This window comes from Etheostoma spectabile, chromosome 9, assembly GCF_008692095.1.
Source record: "Etheostoma spectabile isolate EspeVRDwgs_2016 chromosome 9, UIUC_Espe_1.0, whole genome shotgun sequence".
In the NCBI taxonomy this organism is placed as follows: Eukaryota; Metazoa; Chordata; class Actinopteri; order Perciformes; family Percidae; genus Etheostoma; species Etheostoma spectabile.
Window position 1 is genome coordinate 21,987,597 of NC_045741.1, and position 22,361 is coordinate 22,009,957.

General features: G+C 39.3%; 1 protein-coding gene across 10 annotated transcripts in view; it reads left to right on the forward strand.

Moving 5' to 3' along the window:
* Window positions 1–22,361, forward strand: part of cacna1ea (calcium channel, voltage-dependent, R type, alpha 1E subunit a) — a 93,701-nt gene that overhangs the window by 19,968 nt on the left and 51,372 nt on the right. For all 10 annotated transcript variants that reach the window (XR_004333459.1, XR_004333460.1, XM_032525673.1 and 7 more), the window contains 2 exons: window positions 13,596–13,862; window positions 22,150–22,255. Coding sequence is in view for 8 of the 10 variants with exons in the window: in XM_032525673.1 (XP_032381564.1) it covers window positions 13,596–13,862; window positions 22,150–22,255 (373 nt within the window). In the remaining 2 variants the exon portion in view is untranslated. The remainder of the gene's footprint in view (window positions 1–13,595; window positions 13,863–22,149; window positions 22,256–22,361) is intronic.

The window sequence follows — 22,361 nt, forward strand, 5'->3', positions numbered from 1 at the left end:
ACACACACACACACACACACACACACACACATATGCAGGGTCCTAATGGATATGGTTTGCTGGCCCTTGCACATGAGGGGCATTTATTATCTGTTTAATACTTAATAAGACCATAGATGTGCTGATAACTCACTCGGCACAAGCAATATCTTGAAATTATGTTTCAGGCTCTCTGCTAGATGGAATCTTATGTGTAATTTGATATTCATATTTAAGTAAGTGAGTGTGCTTAAGGTAGTGTAGCTGTCTTTACTCTAGTTTTGGAAAATAAAAACTGAAAGCTGCCTGAGGAACATAAAGTTAAATGCAAGTTACTCTAAATTATTTGAACACTTGATTAAGAAATCCATTATTTATTGACCTAAAAGCATTGTCTTATTAGCCTCTGTCAAAATAAAATAGAATTCATGTTAACTTATTTACTCACAGAAAGATGTATTGGCAAGAGAGATACCATTTTCTGAGCAGCTGGTTTGCTGTACAGCTTCTGCTAGGAAAAGCTTTGTGTTGGCCTCCCAGTCTGCCCTGTTATATGAAATCATTTAGCACAGGAAGCATTGTGACTTACCAACCTGTACGCATGCTCACAGACAAACAAAAGGCACTCATGCAATGGTGTTTGGCCAGAGAAGTGACACCCTTAACCCCTCTTTTAAAATAGACTCTCAGCTAGCATGAGTAAGGAAGTGATTTGTATGTTGAGTGGTCCTGCTGATTGCCGGGTTGCACAATGTCAAGTTATAACAAGAAATCCAATCAAACCATCTGTTTCAAAAACATCTATTTTTGTGTGTGTGTGTGTGTGTGTGTGTGTGTGTGTGTGTGTGTGTGTGTGTGTGTGTGTGTGTGTGTGTGTGTGTGTGTGTGTGTGTGTGTGAGAAAAGATGGGGTGGGGGTGAGGGGGTGTATGTGTGGTGTGCATACATGCTGAAAATAGCAAAGCTGTCATGTGCTTCTTTGGACATTAAAGTCCTGACACGCTGAGGGAAGGATGAATGTGTGCCCCGTTGTTGAATTCACTCCCGTCCGTTTATTCAAAGCTTCAGATTTAAATATCAAAGATGATGGTGCTGTGCTCTGAGAGTTCAATGCTGTTGTAGTGCAACAGGATTTCTTTCAGCCAAATGGGCTTAGCAGGGGGCCTTAGCTACATCTGCATAGCCTTTTTTGGCCACTATACCTTGAAATTACAATTCAGTGTAGGTTTGTAGATTATGTGGCCAACATCAAGATCCACACATTAGCCGTTGTTGAAGACTGATATGCAGGGAAACAAGCCAGCGACACGCTTGAAATGTGTGTGCAAGATATTTATCACATCCTTCCCGCCCCCCCAAAACCAGAGGAAGCCTAAAATGTTGCAGCTGTGTGACTTATGTTGCTCCAGGAGGGGAGTAGTTCTGACAAATGGGGAGAAGGATGCTGGGTAAGCAAACTGAGTCTTCATCAATATCCAACATAGCAGCAAACTCCAACTTTAGTGTTGTGTCTCTGACCCCTAGTGGAGCTTCTGAGAACTGCCCACTGCACAGGCAGACTCATGCATGTATCCATGAGACACATTGATGGTGTTTTAGCCTGTGAATTAATAATTTGTTTATATCATGATGTCACTTGATACTAATAGGGAAAATGTGTTGACAGAGACACCAAAATCCAACTGGAAGGGATACACAGGAGAAGAGGAATAATTGAAATAGTTTTTCCTGGGAATTATTAATGCAGAGGTACAATGAGAACAAGAAAGTGACACATTACATATTTAAAGCTTGGTTATGTTTAAATTGGGCAGGCTGGAACTTCCCCCTGCATGCTGAAACATTGATAAAAAGAAACAGTGGCTGAGACTGCAAACACGCAGAGAACTGATGAATCATCCCTCCATCCTATTCATCTCAAGCCAAAGTTTGATTTGATCCAGCGTATGTTAGATTAGCATTTTTTTTGCCCACCAGAGGCCATTCATAATCAAAAGTCTTAGTGATTCACTGGAGCTTCAGTCATGTCTTGTCTGCACATTACGGTTTTCCGATCAGAGCAGCTGTGACGTGGGGGAAATACTGTCATGTGGAATAAAGAATCAAGCATACCCAATCTGCAGCTGCTGGGACAGTTTTAGTTATCAGAGTAAACTGTACTCCAGCCTACCAGCCATGTGGTTATGACTTGTCCCTTGCACACCTCTGTGATAAATTTACAGCTGCCTGTTGACAGTATTGATCTGTCTCTCTGCCAGTTTGATTACTAACATCATTTCCATTCACTCTGATTATGAGCCAGATAGATATATGGACTAATGGATGGTTTAATTTTAAAAGTTAATAGCTGCGGCACCAATTTGTCACAGAGAAAACCTTATTCATGGCTTTTCTTGATTAACCCACCTGCTCCCTTTTGCTGTATAGTATGATGGATTTCCATCATCAGGATTTAATAGAGTTTTTTTTTGGTTTTGCACCGTTGAAATGTTTGGTCTAAGAAAGGTCTGCAAGCCATTGCAAATACATGTTTTGTAATAGAAACATTCCCCTAAATGTGTTATTGTTGTTGAACAAGAAAACTACATTTTAATGTGTTCATTTCGCAAACCTATGTTCTTCCTCACAAGCTACTTTCAGCTCTTTTGTTATTGACATTTGTACAGCTTGCATTTCCTCTGGTGGCTGAAGAAAGTAATACCGTGGTTTGCAAGCCCTCGGGGGATTTAATAAAGGCAATGATCAGGAACAGGCTTTTATGTTGGCAACAAGATGACAGTTTGAACATTAAAATAAATCCAAAAGGGCATGATTGGTGAGCAGGTCAGGAGCAAGTGGAGATGGGCTGGAATAAATGGAGAGGGATGAGGAACAGGTGAGCAGGCAGATGTAGGAGTCAAGTGACTGGGAAGTCTCAGGCCGTCTGGTGGATGGGTGGAGAATGGCAGGTCGGAAAATTGTCTAAGAAATACATCATGGGGGTGGGGTAAGTGAGAAGTGGTTGAAGACAAGAGGCCCAATTCCAACCAAGTGCAAGAGGCTGCAAGGATTGAAATGGTATGAATAGAAATGGGACGGTACTTTGTGTCGGCATATCACATTACTGTGACCACGCCGAAACATGTTTGGTATAATTGGGCATGTGGGACTTGTTATTTTACTTTTTTTAAAGTTCTTTATGGTCAAGAAAGATTTGATCGGCTTCTAGGCTCTAGAGTGTAGTAGTCAAATAATCAATTTACTAATTTTGGTCAAAACCAGGTGTGCTTGTGTTCCTCTGATTTTCACGTAATCATTTCATCTAAATCCTGAAAGTTGATGTAATGTATTTGTGTAAATGCAATACTCCAGGCTGAACACTAATTTGCCATTCCTCCTTGTTTCATTTTTTTTTTTAACGCTTTCAGGCTTCTCCTGTGAACTCTGTGTTTTTCTGTCACAATGCGATAAATTGTCTGTAATTCCATCAGACAAAGTTTGCAGACATGCAGTTTATGGAAAGCGTTGAGAAAGGGCTCAAAATGTCTTTGAGAGAGCCCTCGTGCACTTGACGATTTGACAGTGGTAAAGAGCTTTTACATGGTTCACAACCATGACAAAATATATATATATGTATCCGTAATGTGAATAATTATATTAAAGAAATTGGAAAATTACTAACCACAAAGCTGTCAGACAGTAGCATCAATTGTTAGACACCTGTGTACTCTATATTTGTCAAATTACAAGTACATCTTTGAACTCTAAATATCCAAATAAAACTTGATGAATTCTGTTCTTTTAAATAATGTAGTACCTATATTTGTCACTAGATGGAGATAATTGCTCAGCAATCACATTTCCCAGCACCCTTGACTTCATTCACCAAAAGGGTCATGCAACAAGCATGTATAATGTGACAGTAGTGTTAGTACACATATAAACCAGTGTCAGATTGATAATACAAAGCCGCCATTGGAGTTTTATTAAATATAAGTTGGAGATGTCATCCACCTGCACTATGATGGAGGTACATTTAAACACCCTGCCAAACCTGCCATGACATTCAATGCTCTTTGCACAAGGAATTCCTTCAATGACTGTTTAAGTATGTCTTTTAATAAATCTTTATTTTAAAGATGACGCGGTCTTTCCCAGAGTTTTCTGTATCATTGGTGTGATGTATCCCATAGCCTCAAGAAACAAGTACTAAAAGGTACAATCTTTGAGCCAAACACAAAAGTGTTACCCCAATGGTATTCTAAAGCTGCCCCAAAATAATTTACCAGTGTTGGTTGTTGTTTTTGTATTTTGTACTAGAAGGACAGACATTTAACTGAATTGTCAAAAAATATAGATGTGGTGGCCGGGTTAGAAATATATATAAAAATAAAATAAAAATAAAAAAAAATATATATATATATATATTATATATATATATATATATATATATATTTGGGATTTTATAAAATGTAAATGCTCTTTCTGAGGTTTAATTTAAGGGTATCACTTCTTTAGCCAATTATTATTATTATTATTATTATTAGGGCATTAAAACAGTATAATCTTCTAAACACTAACAGAACGTTGGCTGCAGTGTTTTTATCTGCTGCTCAACTTCCTTGGGCCTCAAAAGCTGTGTAAATTGTGAAAATCTTTCAAAATCATTGGCCAATATATGGCTGGATTCAGTACATGACAGGAAAATAAATCCTCTTTGTCATTCTAAATTGAATCACTTAAATTAATCCAGCATCTCTGACAGCTGTATAAATGTCAGCTTTGATGATTGCAGCACCCTATTTACTGCCCAACTGTTGCTTTGTCCACTTGTAATATATCAGAAACTAGGTTAACAACCTGCTTGTAGATGGAGTCGTTTGTCTGGAGAGACAACGATCATAATTCAGCCCCCCGTGGGGGAATGATGATTTATGTAGCTTATTCCATAAAATCTAAGGTTACGGGGACAGATTCATGGGGCTGAGAATAGGGGGCTTGTCAGTTTGGTTGCTAGGAAACAAGTAGGAGGAAGACAACAGTTGAATGCAGAAATCTGGGTTGGAGTGTAGTGTGGGGGGGCAGAGAAAGGGTAAGACAGCTGGAGAGATATATGAGGGTAATAGAGAGGGTAAGACAGAAAGGGAGCGACACAGTGAAATCAATCTGCAGGGTAAATTTGTTTCCTCATATTTCCTTTGGGCGCTGATCGGGGCCAGGAAAGAACCAACAGTGCTGCTATTTCCATGCTGTGTTATTACAGAGAGATGACCATTGATTCTGCCAAACCCACCCAATTATTCCTGTTGCTATGATCAAAACACTTTCCCAATGTAAAGCACAGAAATTCAAATGAAGGTTCTTGTACAGCTCATCATTAAGACACACCCAGACACATACACTCACACACAAAAGTCCTCTCATGTTCCAACCATTACCATCTCAATGTAGCTAAATATAGTCCAATCCCCCGGCCCCTTCATCTCGCCTCATCAATAGGTCTGCCTTTGTCATCTGTCTGTCCTTCTATGTTTGCCCGGAGCTTTTTTGTGTCATGTTGAATTCTGGGGTCTAGCCGATGGCATACTGACCCAGCACAGCGGCTATTTTTGGGGAACTTAATAGGTTTAAGTCTTTTTTGTACTGTTTTTTAGATTTGAGCACACACTTGACACATACTGTCACTATGTTAAATAGGTGTTGTTTAAGGTAAATAATAGTGTTTAACTTAATTACATAAAATGTTTTTTCCTCAATTCAACAGTTGTTGTAGCAGTGGCATAAAACCACATTGTCATCCACATCTCCAAGCTGTTCTCCTCCTTAAATGCATGCAACAAAAGGTAGAGACCTGATTACACCCAGGTCATTCCTTAAATAACAGTCTAACTGCAGATTGATCTCATGAAATGGCATATGTATGACACGCATGTTATCAAGACGCATACTTGCTTTTTAGCATGTTTTTCTACGCCATTGACTTACATTACCTTGTGATAGCGTGTCAATTTACGCCGTAGCGAGTAGTATGAAAGGGCAAAAATCCGCGTTGGTCAGGGTGGTGGATGGGTAACACACAGGACTTTCATGCAGGAGCCTGGGGATTGTGTCCTGCGTGTCAAGTTTCCTTCGTGTCCCATGTGTCACATTTCGTAAACTCAAGCGTTTAGGATTTTTTTTTTTTTTTACTAAAGCCAACCTCATTCTTCCTTTCCTAAATTCAAACAGTTCTTCTTTTCCTAAACCCAATCGCGTGTCACGTTTTCTGAACTCAACCGTCACCTTTTTTTTTTTTTTTACTAAAGCCAACCCCGTTCTTCTTTTCCTAAAGCCAACCGGTTCTTTGTTTCCTAAACCCAACCGCATGTCACGTTTCCTAAACTCAACCGTCACTTTCTTCTTGCAAGAACACGGCAAGTGGCGTGTATGTTTATGACCGCTGTATACAGCGCAGACATACACGTGTATAGCTCAAAATGCATACAGGTAACACGCCACTTGGCTTAAGAAAGTTGGCATAAATGTTTACGCAAAGTCATGTGGCCAACTAAGCATCCAGGCAGTTGTTTGAAATTAGACATCTTATGTGTTCAGGTTTTCCTGTTATGTTGATTGTGGATGATGAATTATGGTAAATGTTCCGATAAATCCAAATAAAAGTTTACTGTGTGTGTGTGTGTGTGTGTGTGTGTGTGTGTGTGTGTGTGGTGTGTGTGTGTGTGTGTGTTGTGTGTGTTGTGTGTGTGGTGTGGTGTGTGTGTGATTATGTTCTGATAGCTTGTCAGATGACATGACATTGATGGCTAAATGTTTTAAGCACAGTTGTTGGAGCAAAATTGGCTTAGACCACTTTGTTGCTCATATACCTCAGCTGTATGTGAATGCTGGACAACACCGTCCCTTCATGGATGCCTTGTTGCTATGGAGACTAATCCGACTGTGACATGTTGAAAACAATTTTAATATTAGGTTAGCCTGGCAAGAGTCAAAAAAAACTTTCAATCTAGCATAAACTCCTTCAACACGTGGTTTAAACTAATTAAATAAATAGGATTGTTGTGCCCAATCAATGCCTTCATCCTTCTGGATTGAGAACCATGCAGAATACTACACCACCCACGATCCTTTGGTGCAAGAGTTTTTATTTGACATGTATGTATTTGTCCTAACAAAATGAAATGTAGACTGAGATAAATACATTTAGTTTCAACAGAAATATAGTGGTATAAAGGAGATGTCAGAGAATCACTCTAAAACGATTATCCAACTCTTTGAAGTTGTGTTATGTTCATAACGTATGTTTACCTGCTTATTTATACCTGCACGTGTAAAAACCCTCCAATGGCTGTCAACAAGTGTGTTAGCCACACTGATGAAAATGTGTTGACATGTCTTACTCAGACACACAGATTCCTTATGACGTCTCTGTCTGTCTGTCTCACAGCACTGTGTAAATAATGTCTTCTGCTGTATGTGACTCACTACACAAGCTGCCTGCAGTTACACTCTTCCAATTACAATACTTTACTTTAGTCAATGATACTATTTTTTTCCATTTTCTTTCCTTTTATTACTGTTTACTTACCGGACATGGTTTCAAACTAAATTGCTTCACAAAGGAACACAAATGAGAAACACCTACAAAAATAGCCACAGGTGTGTGTGAATACAAGTCTGTCATTTAGTATTTGTTTCATCATCATAGTTATCAGCATCATTGTCTTCAACTGGTTATCTGGGGTTGGGTTGCGTGGGCAGCAACTCTAGCAGTGGACCCCAAACCTTCCTTTCCAGCGGCACATTTACCAGCTCAGACTGGGGGATCCTGAGACATTTCAAGGCCTTTACACCTAGTCCTGGGTCTTCTCCAAGGCCTCTGTCTACTCAACTGGCTCCTTTCGACGCCAAGTAGCGGGCTTAGTGTCTCATCCTATCTCTAAGGGGGAAGCCAGCCGTCATGACCATAGGTGAAACAAAAATGAACTAGTAGATCGAGAGTTTTGCCTTCCGGCTCAGCTCTCATGTCATCACAAAAATGCGAAAAAGTAAATGCAAAACTGCCCTTGCTGCTCCGATTCTCCGGCCAATCTCCTGCTCTATTGTCCCCTCACTCGGAACAAGACCAATTGTTTCAATTCAGATTGAATCTATAAGATCCAGACTGTACAAGCTGTATCGTGTCACACAAGACATAAAGATAATAGTTTTTACCTTTAGTTTGTACTGCTGAATATTTTGTGTAGAAGTTGTTGACTGAATTTTTTTTTATAATTCTCTGCTCCAAATATACTGTTTGTCCTGCACTTTTTTCTTGCACAGTATGTGTGGTTCTCCATCAAGAAACTAAAGTTTCTGAATCGGATATGTTTAGCCTACCGCACAACTGAGCCGCCCAATATTATTAATTAACAAATCCATGGTTGCAAAAATCAAGACTATTACTACAAACTAACCCTGAAAAAAATCACCAACAGACAAACTTTGTGAATTATAGTCTTGCTAAGCAAAGTTAGCACCACAATTCTTTTTTTCTTAAACAATAAATTGCTGCTTGTCACTGTAGCAGATCTAATTTATTTATGGTTATGTGTGGGCAGAAATGGAGTAAACTCTACACTGTAGCCACGTAAAAAGTCATGTGAATTCAAATTGCGGGAGCTAGTAGGAAAGATGCTGGCAGCCAATGTTCACATGACAACGTGAACAAACGTGTGTAAAGTGAATTCTTATGTGGGCTTTCACATGACTGTTCTTTTCCTCAGGTCAAGAAGCTAATTTATTTCAATACCATTAAGGTAAGAGCATAATAATGAGCAGGTTTCAGATTCAAGCCTGCCAGTATCTCTGTTCACCCTTTCTATTTCTGAATTGAAATCTTTATTTTCACCTCAGTCCTGTGTCACTAAGTCCCATTACCAGAGCAGGGACTGTCAACCTGCTGTAATGACAGCAAGTAACCTTGGTAACCCCATGTTCCTCAGCTAGATTTTTGCAAGCTAGACGTCTCCTTCAGCAGGAAGGTTGTATAACATTGACATGTCTACGATGTCAAATTGAATGTCTCCAACAATATTTACCTTAAATAGTATAGAAGGATATACACAATACAGCAGAATATTTTAAGGTTACTGTACAAATCCTGTGAGACTTTCTGTTGCCTCCATGAGAAAGATTCAAATTAGTTATTTTTTGTATTTTTAACAGTTGTTGAAATATCAATTTATTTTATAGGATCTTGTTTGTTTTTCAAATATCCTTAAAAAAATCCTTTTACTTCATAGCAATCACTTGAAGCTGTGGATACTTTCCTCTAATTGGAAATCTAAATGAATTGGAAATCTAATTTACTGACCCTTTACTTTAAATCCCTTTTTTTTAGCATTTATTAGCAGTATATAAATGTTTATTGAATGGTGAACACACTATAAGGTATATTTTAAATGATTACAACTGTGTTTTACCATATTGTCGTTCATCATCTGTTTATAGAGCAGCCTCCACTTATGGTTTATTAAACACATATCTTCTTACAACTACTTTATAGTAAGGTATAAACCTCTTTTAATGTTTATGTACTGCTAATAAATGCTTAATAGGGGACCGAAAGGAATGTGTTACCCTACTTCTATTGGAATGGAAATATTGAGACACGTTTTTAGTTTCAGAATCCAACATTTTGAGATATATTATTGAAATCTAATCAGTACATTCTCATGTGAACATTATAGGGAAAGGGCTGCAGATAATCTGGATTTATTGGCATTTCTAACGGCAGACTTGGTGGCTTAATAGGTAGTGAGAAGCCTATGAGCTTTTATTAATGTATTACTACCATGTATTACCAAATAGAAAAGGTAAACAAAAGACCATAGCAACAGACAAAGGGATTTTTCACATCATGGCAACCCAAATCTTATTACTGTAAATGGCTTATCACTGATCTGTAAATCATTAGTATATTGTTTTAACCACCAATAAAGCCATTAGTTACAACATATAACCTTTTGGGTGCATTATTACAAATGGTTGCCAACTAACCTCAGTGGTGTCACCAGTGTCACCAATGGTGTCCATTTAAACCTTTTGATGGTTTGATCAAAGCTAGAATGTCTCGTTGATTGGAGCCTGTCAGCAAATACATTTAAGTCATATTTCAGTTGGGTCAAGTCACAGTCCAAATAAAATAACCTTTTTTTAATTAGAGAAAAAAACTACTGACTCAAAGCTGTATCTATAAAGAGACCAGACCTTCATGGTTAATCGTTATAAAATCGTGATTCACCCTGTTCACGATTTAATTTTAAAATAACTTACATTGTTTTTTTATTTTTATTTTCATGACTTTGATTCTCATTTAATTTTACGAGCCAACTGCATCACAAACGCTCTTCTGTGAGTTTTAAACATAAATTGTATAAAATAGGTTTTAAAGCGCTCCCATGCTCTGCAATGCTCTCCCTTCTCTTCATTGATGCCTCTATGTTTACAGGCTTGTGGTGATCGTGATAATTCTAAGCTAAAAAATTGTGATTCATATATTTCCCCAGAATTGTGCCTTTTCCCAAGTAAATAACTATCATCCTTCCACCCTAATCATCTTTGTTACTAACACCTAATTACCATGATTCACCCCTCACCTCTCAGCCAAGGGAGCTGTGGCTGCTTCACGCTCTCCTCCTGGCAGAAAACAATGTATTGGTGTCCCTGCTGCACAGCGGAAGTGGCAGAAGTAACATTTCTATCACACTAAGCTAAGACAAATAAACACAATAACAAAAAAAACAAGTAAAATGTAATTTTGCTTTCAACGGTTTTTTGTCTTATAACTGGAGGAGTACGTCATTGGAAGATTTGTACGTCTCATCTAACCATTCATCATGAGGAGATGTCAGAAATCTGTCTGTTATGCGTTCTATTTTTAATCCCCATAATGTGTTGGAGCACTAATGAGTTGGAGGCCACACACCATTGATCACTGCCTTCGTCATACCACCATCACTAAATACCCATCAGTGTCAGCATCGTGGTTAACGCTCTCCTGTGGTTCATCTTCTCTTTGATTTCTTCTCTCCCTTCACTTCTGTTTACTGGTGAATTTTACTTTACATTGATTCTCTCAGCTTGAATCTCATAAAAATAAAGGCTTTCATTCAGACATTTACTACTTGCTTTAAATCTTTGTAAATTGTGCATTTCTTGGACTGTTTTCAGTTGTGGATTTTAACACATCTAATATTTACAGCAGTAAGGCGGTGGTATGTGTGATCAACTACAAATAAACATGCTACATACAAACATACAGGGCCCATGTTCATTATAATAACGGAGCATGTTATCCGCTGCAAAGGTGTTATTCACAGATGTGTTTTTAATAGTTTTTAGCAGATGGCAGTGTCAGTCTGTAAGTCAATCCACCACTTTGGTTGAGACTGAAATATCTATTTGATAGATCCCTTGACTTTTTCTCTAGCGTCACCATGAGGTTCACAATTGGGGTTTGAGGGAAATCTCTCAACATCTGGATGGATTGCCATTAAATTTAGTACAGGTATACCCCTATAGGATGACTTTTGTTATCACTCAGGTACGGGGTGGGCGATATGGAGAAAATCAAATACCACAATATATTTGACCAAATACCTCAATATCAATACCACAACGATATGGTAGTGTTGACTATTTGGTGCTTCACAAAATATTTATACAATGAAATTTTTGATAAATAATCATCAATCTGGATATAATGACTGAGTGGGTAAAGGCCAATAATAGAAGTTACAACAATCTGTTAAGTTCAGAAAATAACATCACTTTACTGTAATGCGGCCTTTAAATCCAGAAAAAGACAACACTTATACCATATTACAATTTTATAATATCCCAAATCTAAGACGATATCTAGTCTCATATTAAGATATCGACATAATATCCATACATTTCCCAGCTTTAACTCAGGTCCGACTTTGTATTCGTCCCATGACAAAATAAAAATGACAAAATACATGTAAACTAATTACATTCACCGCCTCAATTTTACCTAGGTAAAAGTTAGTTTCATTAGCATTTAGCACAATGCACCACTGTGCATGGTTGTAAAGTCTTGTTGTGAGGTCTATGGCACAGAGAAGGAAGCTTTATCATACTTTTGGCTACACTGATAAAAGTTGTTAGAATCAATTTATCATTAGTTTTGCTCTTTTCAAGGGTTTTGTTGACAGTAAGAAAAACATAGAACATTACCACACTTATACTTTAAAGCAAATTGTCTTCATTATGGCTTGATCTATAGTCATTTTTCTCAGAACTGACAACTGTAACATTTCAACTCCACCCTTCCAACCCAACATCTGGCCCTGCTCTCCTATTTTTTCCCCTCTTCATTGTGAACATTCCCCATCCTCACGAGTAGATATTCCTTTCAGTCAGCACACAGCAGCTCGACTCCCCCCTCACTAGCATGCCTTGCAATAGTAGGTTCTTAGCCATGTAATTAGCCAAAGATGCTTGTTGCTGTCCTCCTAGGTGTCTTGGCTGGCACTGGTTAATCTCACACCAGGTGTTTACTCCCTTACCAAACTCCATGTGTGACCAGCATTCAGTTTGCTCATCCTAAAATGAACAACACAAGCATCAAATGGACAAATCAAAACATGGTCCCTTTTCAAATGGTCGTTGATTATGGTTTACATAATCTCTTGCGTGAAGATAGAGGAATCTAATCTTTGTTTCATTACATTGTGATTTTATCAATTAGACTCACGGGTTGTTAAGTCAACCTGCGCATGTTAAAGTGCGTGTGTGGGGTTGGACAGAGGTCAGGAGAGGTGCCTGTCGCATTAGGAGACACTGTTGGCTTCTCTCCCGCACTGACGGTGCTGGCGGGAAGGGAGATACTCCCTCTCCAGCCCACCATCCCACTGCACACAAGACGGATTGAGAGTTTGCTTTTTCCTCCATGTGACATGTATTTGACAGCATGTTTTGATCGCGTTGTTTCGGGGGGGGGGGGGGGGGGGGGGGGGGGGAATGTCGTGGAAAATGCCAAACTTTTTTTTTCTTCCGGTCGTCCTCTTACGCACGCAGCAGGATAGTGCTCTTGTGGTAGGTGGTCAACAGAGAAGAGCAGAGAGGAGACAGGAGTGATGTGCTCTGAATTAGTCAGACGACTGTTGCTAGTTTATTTAAAAATCCATGGATCAACCTGTTCTACTGCTTCTCGCTCAGGGGACTGAGGATGGCTGAAGACGTGACCTGTTGCAGCTTTTCTTTAAGCCATTAATGTTTGGATGGATACAACGCTGCGAAATGAATGAGTTCATTTAAGACGACAGATTGTTAAATGGGGCGGAATTTAATTACTTTTTGGATTTGTGTCCTTTATTTTACCCGGAGCACACTTGGAATCGACGTTTTTTCTCTAATTGGACAGACTGGAGAAAAATCCGTGAATGTTGTGGACAGATTTTAAAGTTGGGGAACACTGAGTTCGGCGGGGTTTTTTTTGCGAATTAAACTGATGATGGACTAAAACGGGTCAGGATCTCGCCACTTCGCTGCTGTCACACCGAGCGCAGCACCGCGCCCTGCTTTCTAGGAAACTATAACCTCCCTTTCCTATCCTGTCTTCCCTCCCGACAGAATGGCCCGGTTTGGAGACGAGGTCCCGGGCTTGTTGAGCCCAGGGGATGGAGGGTCCGATCGCAACCGGAACCGCGATGGGGCGGCCGTGTCCACAGGTGGCATCTCCCCAGCCTTTAAGCAGACCAAAGCGCAGCGTGCTCGCACCATGGCCTTGTACAACCCAATCCCGGTCAGGGAGAACTGCTTCACCGTCAACAGGTCCCTCTTCATCTTTGGCGAGGACAACGTGGTCAGGAAGTACGCAAAGAAAATCATTGAGTGGCCATATCCTTTTTCTGCTTCATGGTGTAAATGAAGCGGGTAAGGTGTGAAATATACAAACACATTCATCCGAGATGTGCAAGGAATCGTAGGAGTGAATAACTAAGGTGGGTAAACAGTGTTCCAGTTTAACAAATAAACAAGAACAATGTTCTCATATTATGTACACAATTTCACACAATACTTAAGTCCTACATTCTCTTTAGTGCTTTGCCCCGAATTTATCTGTGCAAAAAATTGTAAATTTCAGCACCATGGACAGCATGCACAGTGAAATACACACAGGGAAATACATGAGAGAGAGAGAGAGAGAGAGAGAGAGAGCTCAGTCTAGGATTTGTTTGAATGAAACAATATTTTGGTTTATTTAATTGATTCATTAATTGAAATGCAATCCAATTCTGTACAACAGTGACTTAGGATTTAAGAAAATAAAGCAGGACATGAAAAAAAACAAGCACTAAATCAGACTTTTTCTGTGCGCCACGGCCATTATTTTTACTATTTTATAAAACAATAATCCAGAAGTGGATGAAACTATACATATCAGTTTGACTCAGATATGACAATATTTAGACAAAAATAGGGCAGAAAAAGGGGGTGTCAATGGAAAGTGGATTAGAGGAACACACAGGAGTTTCTCTGCTTATGGCTGTAAAGCTTTTCTGTCAACAAAAGGTTATGAAGACCAGTTGTTGCCAGAACAGCACTGTCCCTACTGACGAGTTGTGTACAGTGAATACAGTATATCAAGCTCAATAGAGCTGCAATGATTGGTAAATTAAAAGATCAGCCAATCGACAATAAAATACATCAGCAACCTTTTTTATAATCAATTAATAGTTTTGGTCACCTTTTAAGTAAACATGCCAAATATACTCTGGTTTCAACTTCTCCAATGTGAGGCTTTGCTGATTATCTCTGTTTTATATCATTGTAGTGTTGCCTGCCTACATACTGCCATTAACTCAGAGTGGCATTACCCAAATCGGTTTTACATAACATTTTAATTTCCAGCAGTGCTGTGACATATTCTGTGACAATGATTATTTGGCTTGTTTCAAAAACCTAAAGACTAGCTCTATTCTATTACTGAAAAGGAAGCAACTATATTATTTCCTCTGCTTGTTGCTGAGGAGGAGGACCACACTCAAATGTCCAATGGTTGTGTGTTTGTGCTGCTGCTGTGTAGCTCACCAGGTGTCCGGGCCAGGTGTGGCCTCTTCTCAGCCATTGTTCTGCTCCTTTCAACAGCTTCCTGACTGACTGACTGGCCTACTGATGATTATAAAAACCCAGCAAATAGAATGAGTAGACCTCTATTGTTGATCGCTGTCTATTGTTTTCTCTGGGCTTGCACGTCCATTGGTCCATAGGTGCTTAAAAATAGAAACTAGATGAATCTTAATCGACAGCTGAGAAAAAAGTGTGTGTGTGTGTGTGTGTGTGTGTGTGTGTGTGTGTGTGTTGATTATCATATTACAGATAATTAAGCCGCCAAGTGGATAAAATATAACCAATAATGATTATACATCTACAGAAACATCTGTGTCAAGAATACAGTTTAAATCTAAACATTGTGTGTGCTGTAGTGGCCAGAAGGAAAGCATCCAGACTGAATAACCTCCAGGTTAATGTGCTGTTGTGGAGGGAGTGTCTCATTACATCTAATAAGCTCTACTGTATCAGATTAACAAACATTAACGGGAATTATATGTAAGGATGTCTGATCGCAGTGTCACATGCTATTACAACAAGTCATCATTCAATGAGTCATATTATATCGTTTGCTGAGTGTTTCTGTGTTCTGGTCAATATCCACTGTAGCTTTGATGAGTGGCTCTTTGTGAATCATGGCGTATGAAGATTTATTTACAAGTTAATACACATGTAAGCACAAATAAGAGCACATATTGTAAATATATAGACATATAAGCATATAAACAATGGCACACAAACGTTTGCATTTCTATACTTGTGAGGACCCTTATTGACAGAATGCATTCTTTAGCCACTCTCCTTACGTTAATGCCCAGTGGTTGAAGAAGTATTCAGATATTTTACTTAAGTAAAAGCAGCAATACCACAGTGTACCCTTCATTACACTTAGACCTTGGTCCAAAAGTAAACAAAATCCACATACCAGCACCTTTATAGCTTACTAATGCCTCATTTCCACTGTATGGTTCCACTCGACTCAAGTCACTTTTGATACCAGGTGTTTCTCTCTGTTTCGTTTTCCAGGGCGACTAGTACCACCTCTGTGTAGGCGGGATTCTCAGCTGATACTCCTTGGATCCTTTCATCTGCAACAATATCTGCAGTTTTTTGATGTATGGCATTATGTATGCCGTGGTTTTTCAGGCTGCCATTTTTAAAAAATCTGGATCAAGGGAATTAAAACTATTGTGGTCGCTATTGACAACAGCTTTGCTTTTTTAAAATGGCCAGTCCGTGCTGGATGTCCCGTATCGCGCCAGTGACGATTCTTTCTGACTCATCAGTGGTCTGCAGTGTTTTAACTCCACCTTTTAGTATTGATTCATCTCCCTTGAAACCTCGACCGAGGTGGTGTCAAACAAGTACCTTGTACTAGCTACTATCCACAACTTATGCTAATGAAACCAAGCAAGAGTGAGTCGGGTAGAGCCGTGACGTACCATGCAGTGGAAATGCGGCATTATTAACACACTTTATCTCATTTGTAAAACTTAAGGAAAACAAAGGTCATGTTACAATTTTACAGGGGGTTTATGCTGGACTATTTCTTGCTACTTCCTGCAGTGTTGTCATCACTGTGGGGTTGCCCAACAACCGACAATCTGAGGTTTTGGCTATGCCTTCTTTAGTTCATTTTTTCCTTTCGTGCTTTAAACTGGAGAACTGAAGTAAAAGAAGGATTTGATGTACATGGGTGTAATTTATAAACCCAGACTTATCTCATGAAATGGCATATGCATGACACGCCAATGTATGACACGCGAGTGCATGTTAATTTATGCCATAGCGAGTAGTATGAAAGGGCGGAGGATGGGTAAAACACAGGACTTTCACCCAGGAGACCGGGGATTGCGTCCCTTGTGTGACCATGTGTGACTGTTCCTTGTCCCGTGTGTGACTTTTCTTCAACAGACGTTTTCTTCTTTTATACAAGCCAACCCCGTTCTTCTTTTCCTAAACCCAACCGGTTCTTCTTTTCCTAATCTCAAGCATAACTTTCTTCTTGCGATAACACGTTCTTCTCGCGCTAACACGGCAAGTGGCGTATATATGAATGCCCACTCTATACAGCGTGGACATACACGCAGATAGCTTAAAAAGCGTACAGATAACATGCCACTTGGCTTAAGAAAGTTGCCGGGTATATTTACGCAAAGTCATGATGCCATTTTGATAAACCTCAGCCCTTTCTCTAAATTTAAGATTAATGTAATTGTTTTTTTAATCTTAAAAGGCCAGACCATTAAACAGTCTTTTAAAGAAGTGAAAAACACCTTAAAAATTCTCACTTCCCACAAATGTCTTTCCTCTTATTGTCAAAATCTCAAATCGGTCCTCACAGAAATAGCACACAAGAGCACACATACACATTCACAATCTGACAATCTCAGCAGGACATCTCATAAGGTCAGCCATGTGTTTGCAGAACAACTTGCTGCTGTCACCTCGCTGTAAGAGGCTCTTTTATCTCTGAATGCTCAATTAACAGCACATGATCAACTCAGGATTTTTCCAGAGGCTTCTGTGCAAGCTCACAGGAATAAGAGTTGGTTAAATGTATGAGTACATGTATGAATGAGTCTGACTGTCAGTCCATTGTACCTACCTGAGGTTGCAGTTGATGGAAGGCTGATCGAGGCCTGGCGAGGAGAGGCAGGGCTAATTAGGCCCACGGCCTGAGTTTATTGTGGCAGGCCTGGTGAGGACTGACAGCTGCTCCTCCTGTCTGATCCCCACTGGGATCCCCCGCAGAGGGAAGTTTCCCATTGAGAAGGTACACCTTTAAATAATTGATAGTTGGATTTAAGAGTTTGTTTCATCATGGCAAACAGTAATAACCATGGGCTGGCTGGTTGTCAGACTTTTTAAGCATGACACTGTTGGTGGTGAAAACCTGTTGATGACGAGGAGTAATCAAAGAAATATCTGTTGGCTGAGAATGTGCAGTATAAGATCTTTATTTCATGAACAAAGATCTGAGTTAGTCAACAGAAAAACTGAACTTGAAGGTGCAGATAGATGACAATATAAACTGTGAAGATTATCAAGAGACACGCACACCCCTTTTGTTACATGCAAATTTTTGGAAAAACAGTTCTTGGTAATTGTATGTTTTTAGCTGCTCGGGTCACTTTGACCTCTTGTCTTGTCTAATCTGATAATCTTTTATTGCGTTTTTTTATGGTATGACGCATTTGGAAAGTCCAGGCAAACACTTACTACAGTCTTACTGTACTGGCAACTTACTGGTTATACAATAACAAAAAAAGGTGGGTGATTTAAAAAACACTACTCTATATGGTCTATATGGTATCTCTATGGTTTTCTAAAAAATAGTTCCACCCCTCAAGACTTGTAAGAAGTCTTTGTCATGATATGTCTGTGAGATAAAAGTACACAAATATGAAGACATAATCATGAATTAAAAATGGATATATTTGAGATATAAGTGATGTATTTCAATTACCATTCTTTATGTCTGTCATTGTAGTCCGCTACCACTGATATCTTAAAAAAAAGACCTAAACCCGGAACTTGCAACCCTTTTACCCTGAATGATACTTTCAACAATAAAAGATTCATTTGTTATTTAAAAAAATACATTTTAGGCTTAAGGCATAGGCCTATACAATTGTGTTCTACCTCAACAGGTAGACATTTTACGTATTTGAAAGGAAATCCCTGGTCTCTGCTCTTTTTTTGAACACAGAGGCCTAACCAGGATTTAAAATACACCGATGACAATTTAATTATGGAGTATTTTAACTTGTAAATCCTTTGCAAATGCCTGTACAGCCAGCTTAAATTTTAGAAAGACTGTTAATTTCTCTCTTACTAAATTGCATCCTTGCGTGAAAAATAGAAATGGAAAATTAGCACGGAAATGACCCTGGTGTCCTTAGTGGTCCTACTCTCATTTGTCTCCAATCACAAAAATGTTTTTTTTCTTATTGAAAGCTTTATTTTTACTACAGATTTGTAGAGTGAATGTAGCTGAAGAAAATGAGACCAGTAAATGTGACCTCACATGAGGTATGTTCAACCCTCCTTATTACGACTATATCCCCAGGGATAGTTCACTGTATGACTGAACTATCTCCGCATTTATCCTCAGGATTGATAATCTGGCTCAGGCAGACCACTGAAGTGTGGCGGTGATGTGGAATTGAAGATAGATTTGTTTGTAAAATCCATCCAAAACGTCTTTAATCTTACATCTTTTTGAATAACAGCACACTAATAGTTCTCCAGGCTGAAATAGTGTTTATTATACTCCAAATGGAGATTACGCTCTTGGCTTTCCTCTGTTTGTATATTTAATGCTGCTCTCTGCCTTTAAAACTCACTCATACTCACACACGTTGATGATAATTCACAGAATTCCAATAAGCCAGACTCAGATGCCTGTAATTCATTTTGATTTTCAACTCTATGTAAAAATAAGCACAGGGGCTTGGATCCAATCTGGGCTTGATTGTTTTCGCAGATGTACAGGGCATCACACTCTCTCTCCATGTCTATTTTTACACGCATGTTTGAGGAGGCGAGGCAGAGCGCCATCATCACTGTGACTCACAGGATTGCTCACGAGATGCCACGCTGCTACAGCTGGTAGACAATCCACAAACAACGTCACTCTTGCTCCACAGATGAGGGGAGATGGATTTTGGTCAAGACACTTGTTGAGTGTGTAACTTAGAGCCAAGTCAACATTGAATTTTAGGGAACATCAGTTATATCAGGAATAACCCATCCGTTGTTTGGAGCCTCTTGGGCGAATAAGTCAACATACTTCCGTACTCTGCAGAGTATATAAGTGCATCAAAAAGGCTACAGAGGCTAAATCAATAAGATCATTTATAATCAATATAATTTGTAACAATGGCTAAAATGACTGTTGTTTGTTGTAAGGAACCAACAGACTATCATCAACTCTGCAGTTTCTTTTTCATTGAAAAAGCTTTAAAAAAACCAACTGTACACTACCTGCCCAGCACCAAACGACAGGCAAACAAAGTTAACAGCTAGCCGGTGAACATAGTGAAGTGTTCCGAAAATAAAAATCCAATTTCCTCTAAACTAAACAACTGAAAAGAAAGCTAATTTGGCGGAGGATTTGGTGCTGACCAAAATCCAAGCTTAAATGTGAGTAAAAATTTGACTTGAATCCGCAAGGTTTCCAAAAACAACTCCAAATGAATGATGCTCCATATCTGCTGGATGTGTCATAGTCAGACATAACATGTTTGCCTTGTCAACTTAAAAGGTGATAACATGTCCGTGTGTGGAACCACAGATAGTTCATCTGCCCAGGAGGAATTGTCTTGTAGCATTGACTTTTGGCTGGAAGAGAAGCCTGTTGCCGTGGATACCTCTCTCTTTCTATCTTAATTTTCTCTCTCTCCTCCCCTTTCCTACCTCTGTCTCCCCCTCTGTCAAGTCTCCTCCCTCCTACTGCTTGTGTTGTATGTGTTTGAGGGAATGCAGGGCTTGTCGACTGGCTGCTGCTGAGAGCTCTCAGCAAGACTAAAGTGATGCTAGTTATTGTAGAAAAAGGGAATCAAAAGGTACTTCACTTCTTGAAAACAAACTTGAAAACAACTCGTCAGCCTGAGACAGACATTTTGCTATTTATTTTCATGCTCATTGTGTCCTACTGTACTGTTCATGTACTGATGGCTGCTATGGTTTTGTTTATCCAAAACTTCTCAACGATCAACTTGCAATCACTGAATCAAATCTGTGGCTAAGCCTAGCTTTAAGTGAGAATCCCTGTAGGCTGGTGGGAGTACGATTTTTTTTTTGTTGCTCTTTTTATTTAGCTTCTTATTGCTCAAATGTCCCTGAGTAACCCTGCTGGTTACAGCTGCTTATCTGGTCTCATTGCCTTCTCTTCACCCACCTGTTTAGCAAGCTTCTGACACTCTATATAACCATCATCTTCTCCTCCTCTGATTATCCACCATCTTTTCTCCTGTTTCATTCTTCCCTGTTATCTCTGCCTCCTTCTTACTTCCGCTCTCCCTCCCTGTCTCCACTCTGCAGATTTAAGCTCCCTTCCTTCCTACCTCTTTTGCACATAACCAGGAGAAATGGGTCTGCCCACGCAGAGCATTAGATAAAGAGCACATTGCTGGCTGAGCTCAACCCCAGTGCGGCAGGTGTTGAACCGACAACCAACACAGGTCTCATTGAACAGGCAGTGAAGCATGTAGTAAGAGTGACCCTGTTTATTGGATCACGTTTCAGGCCACCCACTCATCCGTCCTTGATAAGCCTTCTATTGCTCCAAAGTGTGCGTGTGGATGTGTGTTGCAGCTAACCTCCAAAAAAAGTTTAGCCCATTTCTGGTTGTGCCTACAGCCCCGGGGCTTGTAACATGCAGGTTAATTCTGTTTCATACAGAGGAATCAATGTTAGCCTGTCTCTGTTTATGTGTACATGAAATTGTAATTGCAGTGCTGCTGGGTTTGTTTTACTGTGATTAACTCAATTACTTTTTCATTTTTTTTCTCTGGTTTAGTATCTGGATCTTAATTTGTTCTCTCTATTTTAATAGCATAGACATTCTGTATAAATAGCATAGACAGATTTGTAGTGCCATTTATTACACATTTGCTCAACTACTGTTTGTTCATCACATTTGTGTCTGACTGTGACCTAGAAACCTGTTTAGAGCTCTCTCTGTTTCTGTCTATTTGCTTTTCTGTAAATAGTCCATATGTCACTTAAATCTAGTACTTAAAGGATGAGTCTGGAATATATTTTTTATATATTTTTTATTGTAAACAAATTACATGAAATGACCAAAACCAACAAACTAATGCTACTAACAAGTGCTGTTTATGTATCCAAAGCCTGATATAGCTTATGGTGTTTGAACCTACAGATCCACAGACAGAGTAGGTCTTGCTGAGACACTAACATATGTTTGGTTTTGAACTTTTTGGGGAATTTGTTGCCAATGACACAAATCTAAAATACCACCAGCCGTATCCTTTAAATTAACAAACTGTACTAGACACTCAATGTAAGGTCAGTCAAAAGTTCCTTAACTTGGTCCTTCCACTCCATTTGAATACATGATCCTCACCACCATCATCGCCAACTGTATCGTCTTGGCTCTGGAGCAGCACCTTCCTGGAGAGGACAAAACGCCCATGTCTAAGAGACTGGTGAGATATTCACACATTGGAAACATCTGCATAGACAACCAAACTTCATATTTTCTGCCAAGTTACTGAAATTAAAAGATGACACTAATTTTACTGTAAGACATTT